This window comes from Cervus canadensis, chromosome 19 (assembly GCF_019320065.1).
Source record: "Cervus canadensis isolate Bull #8, Minnesota chromosome 19, ASM1932006v1, whole genome shotgun sequence".
Lineage (NCBI taxonomy): Eukaryota > Metazoa > Chordata > Mammalia > Artiodactyla > Cervidae > Cervus > Cervus canadensis.
Genome location: NC_057404.1, coordinates 60,295,325 through 60,312,058, shown reverse-complemented (window position 1 = coordinate 60,312,058; position 16,734 = coordinate 60,295,325). Strand labels below are relative to the sequence as shown.

Sequence of the window (16,734 nt, the reverse complement as noted above, 5' to 3'; positions counted from 1 at the left end):
TGCACTGAATCAAACAAAAAGTTATGTAGGCATGAAGTATTAAAAACATTCAGAACAAAAGATATACTGTGGATGTCTTCTTGGGCGTTTTGTTTAAGCTAGGCCTTAGTAAGTGGAAGGTCTATGTTCATCCCATGGGTGCTGTTTGCACGGAAAAAAAAAAAAAACCTTTTCCGAAATATGCTTTACAGAGTCTGACTGAAAACACAAGTTTTCTAAAAGCCCCCTGTCTTAAGTCACTGTGAATGTATCCATCCAATAGAAGTTAATTTTATGCAATATATTACACATAAACACATGCTCAAGATGCCACTTTCTCATTTTGGAAAGAGAAGAGATTTAATTAGACTGTTGTCTAGAAGCACAATGTAACTTTGATGTTTATTAGTTTGAAGAAATATAATTTCTGAAAAACTGACAGATTTGTCTCATGAATTTTAATACTGAAACTATTTAAATTAAAGTATGACTAAGAGTTAGCAAAATTTATGAGAAAAAAATAGATGGTGATCTGTGAGGTTCAGTGAGTCTTTAAAATACTTACTCAGCACTTCAAAATTCATTTCTCTTTTATCTGACGAACCAATTTGAATGGATAGAAAATTTGTGTGTCTGAGCAAGCAGATGATACCATTAACTTCTCTCTTCACCATGTGGATAGCAACTGTATAACTGGGCTTTTATTCTGCCCTTCCAGAACAGTTTAATTTACAGTCAGGTAAGAAGTAGGTTAAAAACAGAGGCCAAAAGAATTGTAAAAATGCTGATAATATCATAAAAATGATCGTGTTAGCTCTTGCTTACCACATAGTCTTGCTCCAACCAAAACATCTGCCTATCACCCCATAAACGTCCCTACACTACTCTTCCCTTTATAAGCAAAAAATGAAGCTTTTAAGGGACCTTTAATAGTCAGCAGCTGTTTGGCTGCCAAATACTACATCTGGAGGGGAGTGTACTATTCATGTGGCAAAAAAGCCTGTTGTTTAGTTTTCGTTAAGCCCACCAGTGTTTTACATAAAGACATTTAAATGCTTCAAATGGGGAAAGACACAGGAGGTCCTTAACCAGTATAGTGTTCAAAACCAGTACATTGTTCCCAGAAGACAATGAATAACAGAGATTGTAGTTGACCGTGTTCAATACATAGGATGAACAAGTGCTAACATGAATGGGTTTCATGCCAGTTAAAGGGCGTACGTCATGGGAATTTAACATTCATTTTACTCTACTGAGATTACCTCTACTTGAGTCTATAATGAATCATAATAGTTTTTCTTGCTAGGTAATAATTATAATTTTCTGAATACATTATTTAAAAAAATACTTACATTTCTTAAAATGAACATTAGAACAAGGGAAAAAAAATCTGCTTTAGAAAAATTCAAACAGGAGCTGGTCTTAGAACATCAAAACCAGGATGACCCCAGGATCATCATATGTTGAGTGGGTTGTTTTGTTTTTTTTTTTTTTTTGACATGGACCATTTCTTTCCAAGTCTTTATTGAGTTTGTTACAGTATTGCTTCTGATTTATGTTTTAGTTTTTCGGCCTTGAGGCATGTGGGACCTTAGTTCTCTGACCAGGGATCAAACCTGTACTCCTTGCATTGGAAGATGAAGTGTTAACCACTGGACCACCAGGGAAGTCCCCTGGGTTGCTTTTTAAATAATGTGACTTGAGATTCTGTTAACAGGAAATATAAAAACCACAAAATATTAATTTACTGTGATAGTGTCTCACTGGGATCAAAGTTATTTCCTCTGCCCCTTTACTTTAAAAAGAAGCTTGGTATGACAACCATGATACTAGTGTATCACCTTCATGAGGTGGCAAATTTTACCCTTGCAGAACCTAAAATGGTTTAGGAGAGAAGTAGGGGAAGATGACCAGCACTCACTATTTGGTTCCCACCCTGTGGTCACTCACAGCCCTTCTTTCTTCTGTCTTTCTCACCCTAAGATGAAGGCATGGACTGCAGCCTTTATCCACCTATCCTTCTTCTGGACCCCAAGTCACATACACTAAAAACATTAACCTGAAAATCATCTCCTGAGCATTTTAAATTACAGTCAAAGGACCTATCTCTCTCATTATCTTAGAAAAACAAAAATTTTACTACTGTAGGAAAAAAAATATGTTAACTACGAAATTCTGAGTAATTTTCATCATAGGTAAATGGAGAGAATCTAAACATTAATTTGAGTTGCTGAGGAGAGGAGACAATAGAATGGGACTCAGGAGCTTACAGTCTTTATAATTCTCCACATGGAAGAAAATGGTGTGTGTGTGGGAGAGGGGGAGAGGAGGGTAATCCCTACCTTTTTGCATCATGGTTACACAGAAGGAAAAGCTTTGTAGGGTATATAAAGATACATAGGGTATACATATCTTCAAAACACAGAAACAATAGATTTGTCTGCCTTCCTTCCTTCCTTTTATCCTCTCTTCTTTTTTCCTTTCCTTTCTTTCACTCATTTTCTTTTAAACTGGTAAAATTTGCCAAATATTGACCTTTGCTACCAAAGGAGAATGGGGTATCATCTTTCCTAGAAATCATTCAATGTCATATTTTGTCTTCTACGCTTCTGTAATATCTACAGTATCTTAGAGGTTGTCAATAAAATCAGTTAATCCTCAAACTACTTCTGTGAAGTGAATTCCTATTTTACTTACACATTTTATAACAACTTATATGAAATTGATCAATGCCTATTGTAGACCTACTGCTAAAGTGGGTTATATTGTTGTATGCCAATTTCTTTTCCTTGAGGTAGATACATCTTTTTAAGAAGACAAGACTTATACATACAGCACAAATTATAGAATAATAAAGAGTAGCACATAGTAAAATGTTTGTTATATAATTAAAGGCTAAAATGCTTGTTATTGATACTGAATACAATTGGTAGAGAGGAATGGAGAAATCAGCATTTCTGCATATATTCAAACTTCTGGTCGTCCCCTCTGTCAATTTCAGACACTGTGACCAGATTAGCTGATTGTGAACCCTTGTTCAGAAATCTTAATGGCTTCCCTTGTGCACAGTTGTGTTTTCACAGTGGAAGTATGCATGAGCTTCTTCTAAGGAAAAAATTTCATAATCTAAGAATCCTGAGACTATGTCTCCAGATCCACACGTTATAAGAATCCAAGTTTGAGTACCCCTGAGTTGAGAACCTGAGGGTAATTATTTCTTTAAATTACCCTTCACTTGAAAGAAGTTGTCTTCATAGAGAGAGAAATATTGGCCTGTATAATTAACCCTCAGCTATTTAGTCTCTCACTCAAGATGTAGTTTGTATTCCATACTGGATGTGGAAGTCAAACTGAAGTGCTCACGGGTCCAATACAAATCCTTAATTTATCTACACGACTTTTTTGTATACTTTCTGCCTTCAGCCTGGAATATTCTTTCATTTTTCTCTTTTTCCATCTATCCCCCTATTTTTTTTTTTTTTTTGCCAGAAATTAGGTCAAATAAATCCTTCACATATATCTTAATGCTCATTAATAGGATTCTCACCTTCCTGTCATATCTCAGGGCAGATTATTTGTGCCTCTTTTATGAGACAAAACATTCAACATACATTATACTTAGGGGTGTGTGTTTATGCGTGGTATTTTACTTTTAAATTGCAGACAGCTAGAGGAAAAGGACTGGATCCAATTCACCATCTAGAAGCAGCTGGCACAACATCTTGTGCCAAATAAGTTGAAGAAATAACTATATGAGTCAATGAATAAAATGAAGCTTGAGGAAAGCCAGAAATGATCATAGAATATAGTAAGTGACTGAAGAAGGAGCTTTTTGGTAAGGGGATTAGTAAATTTCTCACCCTATACCTGAGTTAAGGATTTAACAACTCAGGAGAGAAGATATAGCTACTCTTCATCTTATTAACGAAATAGGTTGCTTCCTAGGAGAAAATGTGTGCTCTTCAAGAGAAGTTATCTTAAGATCCAAACTTGTCAAGGGAAATTTACCAAACATGTTAAAAAAAATCAAATGTGTTCAAATGCTCCATGCTGTTATCCACAATGTCAGCTTTCTTATCAACTAAAGAGTTGATACCTGTATCTGGATATCTGTATCCAGATAAGTTCCAGGGCTTCCTTGGTGGCTCAGATGGTAAAGAATCAGCCTGCAATGCAGGAGACCCCAATTCAATACCTGGGTTGGGAAGATCCCCTGGAGAAGGGAATGGCAACCCACTCCAGTGTTCTTGCCTGGGATATCCCATGGACAGAGGAGCCTGGCAGTCTAAAGTTCATGGGGGTCGCAAAGAGTCAGACATGACTGAGTGACTAACACCAGATAAATTCTCATCTACCCTTAGTAGACTTAAACCTTTTGTCTGAAAGCTGAAGTGCTCCAACTAGAATATTTCTATTAGAGGCATACATTCTTTAAATAAAGTATCTGCAATTACCTTTCAGAATCTTCTGACTGATTGGTGAACATGACCAGTTTCTCGTGTTTCTCGTTTTTATTTAAGAGTGGTCCACATGGAATCTAAAAGAAAAAAAATGAAGGACTTGAGACTTGCCCATATCTCAAGGGAAGATAAATATATCCGTCGGTGGAGGAGACACCACCTATTAAACGCATATTTCTCAAAAGCCATGTTTTTATTCTCATGTCTTGTTTTCAGCACTGCCAGTTATGAGAAGACAGACTGAACTTGCCTTCTGTCTAGTTTCCATCAGAGGTAAAATACTGGGTGTAAACATAAGGACCCAGTCTCCCAGTTAAGGAAGAATCTCATGACAGGGAGAAATTGTCCAGGAGCAAGTGAAGAAAGCTGAACATTCCAATGCACGAGTCATAAACTGTTAATGTTGTCAGACTGACATGTTTGTAGTTCAATTAGCCACAGTCTATGAATGAGTTTTCCAGGATTGCCTAATGACCCAATGACACCAAGAGCTTTCTTCTCAGAACCACATTCATTCCAACTTTTCCTCCCATAGGAGTTAGTGATTATTTCCATGATTTTCAGGGTACAAAGAATTAGTAATGTGATTGTTAAAAAAGAGGTAGGAAATTTAGAGATGTATGTAAGGCACAAAGTTTTTTCCATTTTCCACTTTTTTTTTTTTTCTTATTTAATATTAATTGTAACTTAAGCACCAAACTGGCCAAACATTATACAGACACCATAGTCCCTTGTGGGGATTAAAGTAGATTCTTGAGACTGAAGCATTGGAAGACTTGTGTATGTTTTAAAAGCCAGTTCCTGCAGGCACTTAACACATTTGAAATGCATCTGGAAACCACTAATTGCTGTGATCCCATTAGAAAAGTTAGGCAGTTCAGGTCTGTGGGAAACATGAAGCCCCTTTGTTTGAGTTTTATGAGTTTCTATTTAAGTGTAACAACAACCAAAAAAACGTTTGTTTGTTAAAATGCTCCAAGAAGGATTTGTTTTAGGTATTGGCAAGCTGTCTTTACATAGTGTGGGAGGGTGGCTTTGAATTTTATTTTGTTTTCAGCTGTGACAGCTGTTTAAAAGTCATCCATTACCACCAGGGTAGCCAGTTACTAGATGAAAGCAAATGCCTTTCAGGGCTGCTGTAGGATAGCACAGCTATCTTTTATCTATATAAAATTGTGAAATTGCCCTGTTTCTTCATGTGGCATTCTGGAAATGCCATAGAATTCTGCAAATGCTCGAAAAGGCACGCAAGTGATAACGCTGCCTGACAAAGCATGACTGGCAAAAAAGAAAAAAAAAAAAAAAAATACAAGCTAAGTTAGGAAAAAAAAAAGGTGCACTCAGTAATTTCTGGAAGAGGAGGTTTTTAAAAGTTAATTCATTAATAAATTACAATTGAACTAAGGTTTAAAAAATATCCTCGATGGTTTCATTATTTCTAAAATTACTTTTTTAAAAATGTTAATTTCCCAGCAGACCTGAAATGGCACATGGAGTCCAAGTATTAGAGAATCATAGAATTTGAGACATTGGAGAATACTGAGAATTATGACACCATCATTTTTTACAGAGGAAACAGTAGCTCAACGAGGACAAATAATTTGGCTAATTAATGACTGACCTAGGATTAGATGTTAAACCATTCAACCTCTAGTCCACGAATTTCTATTGTTGTCCCACAACTGAACATTACACAGGTATAAGCCACATGTTTTTTGAGATAGGTGAGATCTAGTGTTAATGTCAAAATATTTAAAAAGATATATATATATATATATATATATATATATGAAACCTCATTAAAAAACATTTCTTAGGCAAGGACATTGTATTATTTGAACTCTGGTAGTAAAAAAAGAAAACCCCAAAACACCTGTAGAGAGGCAATTTCCAGACTTAAAATGTTATAGTTTAAAACTCACAGATAATACCTCCAAGGCACTAGAAACAGATGAAACAGATAGTCTCAAATGTGTGATTTACTGAACACTGTATTTTCTCCTAAAGAGCCTTATCACAGGCTGGAATTTTACACTTCTTATGCTTCTACCCAGGAAGTCAAAATATCAGAGAGTGATAATCAGAAAAGTCAATTATGGGAATAATAATAATTTCCAATAATTTATCCATTTCTCCCATGGCGGGTATTTTTCTATTGGAACAAAAACAATCAGAGAAGACACTCAGCAATTAAACGGATTCTCTTTTGAGTGGAAACAAATTAACCAAGTCAACCCTGAAGAAACAGGGTCTTTTTCAGTATCAGTGCCTCCCTTTTTTTCAGTTGTAGAGAAAATGAACCACTTGAGAAGTCTCACAAGACTTAGCAAACATGAGTGTGCCTCTCTGCACTTCACTAATTACAAGTCACGGTGGCATTACACCATAAGATAAGGAATTCTACTGACGTTCTTGCTCCTTTAATTTTTCACAAAATCAGCCTGGAAGGGAGAGCATGGACTTCCTGGATTTGAACTGGCTAATGTGGAGACATGAGAACAGGCAGGAACAAGGCATTAGTTACATAGAACTAGGAGACACTGTCTTCAGAACTCCCCATTCTAGAGCAGCACACCTCATCCTACTGCAGCTCAGCTGAGGTTCATTCATTCTTATAAAATGTGTAACTCAAACTTTTTGCTTTGCTAAACATGTTCAATATTTGAGGCAGATCCTAACTGGGATAACTAAATCAGACATAGAGCATGGTGAGCTTTCATTAAAGAGAATTGTACCTCTCGAATAGTGAAAAGATAAAGAAAAGATAGGATACCTCTTAACCTTGGTCTTGGCCCATTCAAGGTGAATTTCTCAGATAGCTTGTCCTGAAGTACTTAAAATAGAAGCCAGTCAAGTTTATGTTGCTGATTATGATGTCTGCTTGCTATACTCTTTTATTTCTGTTAACTTTCAGGTAGAAATGAACAGATCTTTCCTTTCTTTCATACCTGTGACATTTGTCTCTACCCTGCAGGGACATCTGAGAAGCCAGGGTTTCTCCCAGATACTTTGACATATGTGGTCCATGAGATACAGAATCTTTGTACACTATCATTCTTGATGAGAAGTGTAACCATAATATGACTGCTCCCTGCCAACAAAGCTACTATGCATTAAATACTAAGACTGCGCTTCTGAAATTACTTCTAGAATCCATGGCACATTCTTTTGGGAATTTTTGAAAAAGGCCTAAATTATTTTGGCCTTTTAAAGTTAGGTAAATAAGGTGAAGACAGTAAAACTAAGTAATATCAGTGGTTTAAATATATAGGGTGAAAAATAATAGTTTGTAAACTTTTTTTTTTAACTTTTAAAATTTTAAAAACTTTTTTTTTCTTTTTTTGCATCTACAGGAACAGAGTATAGCATAGTGAAGAACACACTCGGAAACGAGACTGCCCAAGTGCAATCCTTTCCCCTCTGATGACTAGTTGACCGAGATGTTACCACTTTTGTATGTCTCTGTTTCCTCTTAGGTAAGGTGGGGATAATAATAGTATCTGCCTCACTAGGGCTGTAATGAGGCTAAAATATGTTGATACATGTAATATTTATACAGTAGTGCCTGGTGTGTAGCTAGCACACTATACTTGTTTATGGGTGTCATTGTAACAGAATCTTAGAAGGAAGGAGGCAAATAATTGTGATCATTTCACCCCCTTGACTCATGGTGGGTGGAAGGATCTCATATTGGGAGACTTTGGGTATGGGGATTGGTATAGATGATATCTTCTAAGGTTCATTTTGACTCTAAGATTCTCTTTTCTAAGATTCCAAGTAAATAGGTGTTTGCTTTCAAAGAATTCATCATCCTGTTGAGAAAATAGGATGCTAAATCTTAGAGGCCCAAATCTAGGTGTTTCTTATTTTCATATCCCCAGGATCCTACCTGGTACTTATATTACAGTGAGGATCAAATATTTTAATGGTAGAATTAAGAAGGATACCTAATTGTATAAAAGATGTGTGAAATGTGAAAATGTGACAGAGATGTGAAAATAAAAAATAACTGATATTGACAAGTAAAAGTTTGAGGATAATAGATTTTACCATGGCCAACAGCAGCTGATGAGATGTTTTTGGTGGATTATTTGTATTTATTTTTACCAAGAAATTTGAAAACAAAAGAACTTAAATTTTTACTTAAAGTTGTTTTATACTTTTGTTTTCCAGGGGGAAAATTAGTATAAGGCACGTGTAATTTCTGGAAACCAAAAGATTTACAATTAAAGACCACGGAAGTTAGAGCCTAACTGGCTGACAGCATCCCCTAGGCTAAAACAAAAAACATTTGTTTACATCATCTGGTTAATTTCTTCTTCCTCTTCTCTTCCTCGACCAGTTTTTCCTCTTTTCGAGGAGTTCCTTACTGCTCAAGAAACAGCTGCTGCTTTCTGTGTAAGCAAACCAAAAGATGTCTTGGATACTTGGATGGATTTCAGTACCTCAGTGAAGATCATAAACTGTTTGATTGTTTAAGCAGAAGTTTACAGAATTCACAGTTCCAAAATAACCCAACTTTAGAGGATAAACTTACTTTTGGAAGTAAACCAAGTTTTATGAATGTTTTGCCATTTGTGGTGACAGCTTTTAATACACTTGGCTTTTTTAAAGTCAGGTTCAAGGACTAGGGTGTGAGCATTACTAGTCATAGTCAACTATGCAGAAATGGGTTTTACAGACCTTGAAAATATCACATTAAAAAGTTGCCAAAGAATTCTTCTACCATTGTATAAGTTTGTTTTGTTGATCAAGACTATGCTATAGCATTGAAATGTGTCAAAATAAATGTGCAATTAAAGGCATGAAAGTTTTACTTAAAACAGAATCTGAAGCTGACAAGTGATTTTTTATCAACATAAAACACTCTGCCCTCTGGGGTATACAATTTAGAACTCATAATACTTAACCAGAAAATCTGTTTCATTCCAGAGGCCACCTTAACTAAATTCAAAATTAAATGTTAACTAGGTTCAATACATTTAGGATGAAATGTCCTAGGCAAGTGCTAAACCATCATGAAAATTATTATCCTTATATCTATATCTGATAAATAATATTTTATGACTGCTGAAAAACATACATACACATATGTACGCTCATACTTAGATATATTAAATCAGTTATATTGATTTTAAAAGAAATGTTATATTTTAGTCTAATATACATAAATGCTTTCTTATCATCACCTAAGAGACTTACAGGTACTCAGTAGATCAAAAATTTGGTTAAAACTGAGACTCATGAAGAATAATACATTAATGGTCTACTGGTGGTATTCCACATGGACACTCAGGCCCACAACAAACCCTCCGTGAATTCTAGTTTTAGTGTCTTTACAAGGGAACTAGACTTGTAAGCCATTTCAATGCTATCTGAAAATAGAGTGCTTTTAGATCTTTATGATGTTTTCCCAATCTTTTAAATTTGCTTCACCCACATTTAATTTAAATTTGGCAAGTTACCTTCATTGGATGTTTCCAAGGTACTCAAATTAGCTTGCTCTGAACAATTCTTTTATCTCTTTTTGTACTCATGAATCATCAGTTTATACAAATTTTATTTAAATTATGTAATTACAGAAAAGAACTGGTCACACATTGCTTGGGGGAACAAATAAGACCACTCTTGGAAAATGTGCCACTCAACTTTTAGAGGCAGAAATAAGTGAATGTCCTTAGCTTTGAGCAGGCAGTATGCCTCGAGGGCCAGTCTACATTTTAGAGAGAACAGACAGCGTGGTGAGTCCATGCCGAGCTGGCTAAGCAGAATCCGGAAAAAGAGCAATGGCTTCAGTCAGGAGTGGGAAAATGCCTGCAGGGTCAGGAAGCTAAGATAAATTGGTGACGTTAGGTGGTGGAAGGGCCTGTGGAGAACAAGCAAATGAATGTCCTGCCTAAAGGCTTTAAAATTCATTAAAAAACACACACACGCACAAAAGCAAAGTGAACAAACAAAAAACAATGCTCTTAAAAAATATTTCTGTTGAATTTCAGCAACTATTAGGTCTATTTTTCATAGCCATTTATAATTTTCAAAGCATCAGTTTATTTGTTCCCAATATGCAGATAATCATGCATACTTTTTGAGATCCTTGCAACTATTAGTAAGAAAGAAACATAAGAAAAACACTAGATTAGAAAGCAGAATTTGAAGGAACTTTTATTATTTTTTTCTGTCCCCAATTCCTAAGTTAACTAGATGTAAAATTTTAAGCATTTTAATTATTTTGTCTAGATTTCGGTCTTCTTTTGCAGAATCAGGGCCCAACTGGGCCTCTAGTGTCCCTTGAATTCTAAAGTTCTGTGATGATCACTGCCAAATACGTGCTGCCAGCACTGGGGACGGCGACCAGAATCACTGCTGGGTCAGCCTCAGTGGGAAGGAGACACGGGTGCCGCTCCTCTGTGTGTGCGCTCAGCCACCCAGGCGTGTTCAACTCTGTGACCCCAGGGATGGTAGCCTGCCAGTCTCCTCCGTCCTTGGGATCTCCCAGGCAAGAATCCTAGAGTGGGTTGCCATCTCCTTCTCCAGGGCATCTCCCCAGCCCAGGACTGAATCCTGCATTGACAGGTAGACTCTTTACCACGCGGCACCTGGGAAGCCAGTCTTCTGTGTTTGGTTCTCTTTAAAAGAGAATTAAGTGACTTGTACAAAACTCAAGAACAAACTGGGGAAAGAAGGGGCCAAATAAACTTCTCTTTAGACTTACCATTCTATTACATTGGCTGGTAAGAAATTATTTCAAGTATTTTATAGCTTCTTACCAATGTTTGCAAACCACTGATAATATTTCACCTGGACCACTAAAGTTGCATCCTAACTAGTTTGCTTCATCCCAGTTTCGGCTCCCTTCAGTCTGCTCTCTCAGTTGTAGACTTCTACTGCACAAACTCCTTTAACATGATTTTTATACCTGTATGCATCTCTCCTTTGGAGCATTTATCATAATTTTAATTTCACTGTTTTGGTGTGTGAGCGAGTACCTATTTAAGGCCATTCTTCTCCACTAGACTGTACATTCTGTATTTTTTCATCTGTTTTGCATACCCTGAATTCCCAGTGTCTGGTACAGTGTCTGTAATATGTTAAATGCACCACACTACTGAATGAATTGAAGAATATTAATTATGCCAGCAATTAGTTTTACATGGAACTGTAACATTTTTAATACAAAATCTTGAATAAGATTTCCTAATAATATCTTGTGTGTGTGTGTGTGAGTCACTCAGTCATGTCTGACTCTGCAATTCCATGGACTGTAGCCCACCAGACCTCTGTCCAAGAGGTTCTCCAGGCAAGCGTACAAACTTAGTTTAGTCTAACTCACTCTTGAAAACTTTTTCTGTTCAAGAAGTTTTATCCCCAGAGCTCCCTATTAAAACAATTTTATATTGAAAAAGGAAAAGGAATTCTCTTAGCCTGGAAAAGGGACTATAAAGCATATCAGGTGTTTAAAAAATCAACCTAAATTTATAAGCAAACAGCTAAGATTTCACTGAAATATTTCACAAAATTTCTATGCTAAGTAAGACATAAGCTTAAGGCTTTTAAAGAATACAATAATGCCATTCAAAAAAATAAACATTTGTTCTAGGTTTTCATTCATTTGTTTTCTCTGGTAAGAAAGATTCCCGTATCTAAACAAGTATTTAAGGCCCTTTGATGGTAGATGTGGAAGAAATTGGAAGAGAGGAAAATTACACATTACTGTCATTTACAGTAATGACGAGGGAAATTAAAAATAAGAAAGAGATTTTGGGGTACCCATTGTTTAGCTAAACCAAAAAAAAAAAAAAAGCAACTTAAAAGAAGGGCTGTGTTGTTTTTTTTTCCAACTTCATATTTCTGAGAAAGGTGCCAAATCAGGGGACTTTTATCATCTATTTCCTTCTAAGAAGCCTTTTTTGTTTTATGGCAGTAAAGTAAAATTCTTCACAACCACAGATTCTCTACTGTTCAAGCACTTCAGGGTACCCACACTACTTCTATACGAAAAACTAACATTTGCGGACTGAAATTGGAAAAGTTCTTGAATCAGAAGTCAAGAGACCAAGATTCTGTCACCAAGGCTGTCACTAAACTCGCTCATCCCTGCATAAGTTGGTCCCTCAAATTTGAAGGGATTGGATAGCATAATGGCTAAAAGCTTTTCCAACACTTAGGTGCTGTGGTCATCCTAGAATGACATGTATTGCAATATCACTTGTGACACATAATTCTTAAAGGCTTGCTGAAATGTGACCAATGGCCAATTCTTACCCCACAGAGAGGAATGTGTTGTCCATAGAATGACCATTCATTCCACAGCAAGACAAACATGTGCTTACTCTGGGTCTTTATCCAGTTCTGTCTGAGGAATTATTCTCAAACTTTGGATTTCTGTTGAACTTCATTGAGGCCCCCTAATTTATAAATTCACCTTTCTTAACACGTATATTCTTTACCAGCTGAGCCTATTACAAAAAATATTGGATTAAGTAAGTGTCAAAAGATGTGAGTTCCAGTCCATCTCTAACACTCAACAAACTTTGTGACTCTTAGCAAATTAAACTCTCTGAACCCCAGTATCCTCATCTGTGAAGTAACAGTAATACTTCCTATCTTCAAGTGGAAAAACATAGAGGTTAGGCAAGAGGTTACTCTTGAAAGCATTGCCAGTTTGCCTCCACTACAAGATTTGCCCTGACTTGTCTGGTGAATAGTAAGTTCTAAATAAATACTGTAGAATTTAAATATGCTTTAACATTCAGAACTCACTAGAAAACTGGTAGAGAAAGTGATTCTAATGTGACATGAATGTTTTATGTACAATACTATTTATGAAGGCTGATTTTTTGTTGACAATCTTGAAAGTGGGAGATTAAAGATGTATTGTTTTATGGCAATATGCACCAAATTTTTAGCAATAGAAGCCATATCAGTGACTATACTTTAAAAAGAATAATAATAACATGTTATTATTATCATTATTATTAACATCAAGGAATTGGGATAAGTCTAAATATCCATGACTACATATAAATTACCTTGGAATTTTTAAGTCCAGGTAATTACCAGATTAACAAATGTATATATAAAGAACTAGGCTATCTCAATATGACTCAAATGAAAATAAATTACTGTTTAACAAAAATACATGTATAATAAAAATTAATAATCACTAAGCTCAGTACTGAGATTTTAATAAATACTTTCTGATTTAATAAGAAGCTGAGATGAAACCTGACCCCTGGACACAGGATTTCAAATAGAGAATCTATCCTTTCATTTTCACTATGAAATTCAAGATCCTTTCAGACTAATTATACAGTCTATGTTATAGCCTTATCTAATGTTAATGTTAATGGTTTTATTTTTTGATATTCTTTCTTGTTTTTAAATATGCAACAGAATAATCTCTAATTAGAAATCTATGTTATTTTTAACACACATTTAAGTAGGATTAAATTTGTCTACATGAAACATTTTGAGATTAAGAATCTTCCTACTCACATTTTTCAATTATAAATCAAATTTGATTTTTTTTATATTCTTCCAATATTTTATGTTCCTCTCTACAAGAAAAATTCAAAAGGGGAGCATATTTTCCAATAGTTTAGACTGAACAGTTTTTTGCATGTTTTAATAACTACAGTTGTTTGCCTTTTGTAGTTAAAAAAAAAGTAAGCTTTCTTCCCAGAATACTTTTGAACCCTTTTCTCCTAGTAAAGAGTTGGTTAAAAAGTGATAATGTATTCCTTAAAACTGAAGGAAAAAACAGCGAATATGGCAAACTACTGAGAATCTACTGATATATTCTGTAAGCATACAATCTGTCATCTGGACATAACTATTTACCAATATTTATTCACATTAAAAGGAAACATTTCACCATCTTTGTAATTTAAGATATATTTTAAAACTGTGAAAAAAGTAATTTACTTTCAAATGTATTTTATGAATTACTTCACTTAATATCTTTCTTCTTGCAGAATTTACTGCGTCAGATTAGCAAAAGCATAGAACAATTAACTTTGATTACATACCATAATAATCTACTAACTGTGGACTAACTGCCCCAGTGTGACTCTTTATCTGTCCCCCAAGGTTTTTTACATTCTTAGATCAATCAAGGGATCCATTTGTTGGAACTGTGCTTTGCAGTCACTAAAATAATTTTCACTCATATGTTGTTTTTATTTTAAAACCTGGGAATGCTTCATGTTGGCAGTGTTTTCAAATAAAATGGATTTTTTACTCATTCTCTGGGCAATTTCAGTAGAAAGACATATTTAAAATTCTTTCCTCTTGCTTAAAGACTTGAGGACATATGTGTGTAAAATATGTTTTCTTTTATTTTAAATCCTTCTTCCTTCATGAAAACAATATTTGAAATATCTAAACTGTCACAACTCCAAACATATGGCAGAACAACTGTGACTAACAGGTTTTCCTCTGAGATCTCTTCATTATCTAATCTTAATGAGGAGGCAATGTTTACGAATTGATAGCTAAAGCACTTAAGAGTAAAACATTAAAAAGCAATTTTTAAAAGCTAACAGTTAAAATAAGGCCTCAGGCTTTATCCTTGGCAGGAAGTATTCAGTTGACAAAGAACTTAGTAAGCATCTTCATCCCCTCCTCCCCCTACCCCCTCACTATGTAGGCAAAGACGCTTAACCCCAGTGGAAGGAGGTGGTCAAGGAGTCAGGACCTTGCTGATGAGGCATCTAGGATGGTGCCTGTCTCTTCAATGATCCTCAGGTCCCTCTGACATCTGTGTTTTGGGTTCCTTTAGCAGGAGGAACTGAGTTTAATACTAAATTTCCTATGTTTAAGAAATACTATTTCTTTCCTATTCATGCCTCATTTGTCTTATTAAAATTGGGAAATTATTCAGTGGCTAAAAATTTCAATGGACAAATTATACAGGAAGCCAATGATGTACTAATTACAATGTAAACTTAGTGAAGAGTGAGGGAAACCAGCTGAGAGGGAGGCAGAGAGGAGAGAGAGATCAAAAGATGGAAAGAGTCAGAGAGAGATGTAAAGAAAGTGAAAAAGAAAGGAGAAAATGGGAGGATTTGTTTCTCTTCATTTTCTGGATTTTAAAAACGTATTACAATTCTTATTAAAAAAAAGCAGATTCCAAAATTTGAGGAGAATATTTCTGAAAATAGCCTGTGTTAACACTGATTCATTTTACAAATGCTTGTCACTCATAACGTTAAGATCCTGTGCAGGCCTTCGGCTGTGAGAGCAAGTCCTTGGATGCTTTGCCATTTAAAAAAGGTCTTTCCAAGTTTCTGCAACAGGGCATTGCCTGAGATTCCCAAGAATGAAGTCCTGTAGTATTTCACAGTAAAAAATTTTGTGACTAAACCAGACACTGCTAGATCAGTGAAAAAATCATCACTCTGTCGTAGTCATCTTGAGTACATTTGTTCACTGTTAGCTTTTAGAATGAATGTTCCTGGGATGTCAATCTGATTGCTGACATTAAAATTATACCTATGAAAGTCTGTTTTCCAATCTCCTTTGGAAAATTTGACTAAATAAATCAACCCAATAACTTTATATTTAGAACTTTTTATGCTTTCCATCAACATGATGCTACATGAATCATACATGAAACGTATAATGAAGGCTATCCACCACAGTGACACACACTGCCTGGATCCTTGCACTGATTACAGCATACTCAAGATTGCTGAACCCTGCAATATCACCTAAGAGGACAAACGTAGTAAAACTAACCATGAGTGCCTAAATTTAGTTATTATTTAAAGATTTGTTAGAAATAGTAAATAGGATACCATCACTTAGTTAAATGTGTCATTTCAGAAGCTTCTCTTATCTGACATGCACCGAAGGACTAAAGGGTGAAAGCTGTAAAAATTTTAAAGGAGAACATCACACAATGGTACATTTTATAAATTCTATCTCATTTCCCACTGGAATACACGAAACCAGATCTTAACTGCTAATATTACCAAACTCAAAAATCAATCATACATACCATTTTAACATGAGAGCTCTGGGCATTTTCAAAAGAAATTAAGTTACAGCAAACTTGGATAAGTAAGCGAAATGAAAGTAAAGGCAGGAGGCTACGTTACTTACCTTGTTCTATACTGAAAGTTCTTCTCAGGTCTAGGTGAGTGTACTACAAGGTCTAACAGAGACGTGGAGAGGGTGTCTTTATGACAGCCTTTGAATCAAACAGTAACCAAGTGGTTTAAGTAGAAACATATATTTTGAAAGGTTAATCCACCCATACACAGGGAAACCCCTGTTTTAAGAAAGTCACTCT

General features: G+C 35.4%; 1 protein-coding gene across 1 annotated transcript in view; it reads right to left on the bottom strand.

The window, feature by feature from the left end:
- TNIP3 (TNFAIP3 interacting protein 3) overlaps positions 1-16,462 on the bottom strand; it is a 109,462-nt gene extending 93,000 nt beyond the window's left edge. The window contains exons 1-2 of the mRNA XM_043438578.1: positions 16,441-16,462; positions 4,434-4,516 (exon numbers count right to left, since the gene is read on the bottom strand). Of these exons, the coding sequence (XP_043294513.1) occupies positions 4,434-4,516; positions 16,441-16,443 (86 nt within the window). The 5' untranslated portion in view covers positions 16,444-16,462. The remainder of the gene's footprint in view (positions 1-4,433; positions 4,517-16,440) is intronic.
- Positions 16,463-16,734: the final 272 nt, after the last annotated feature.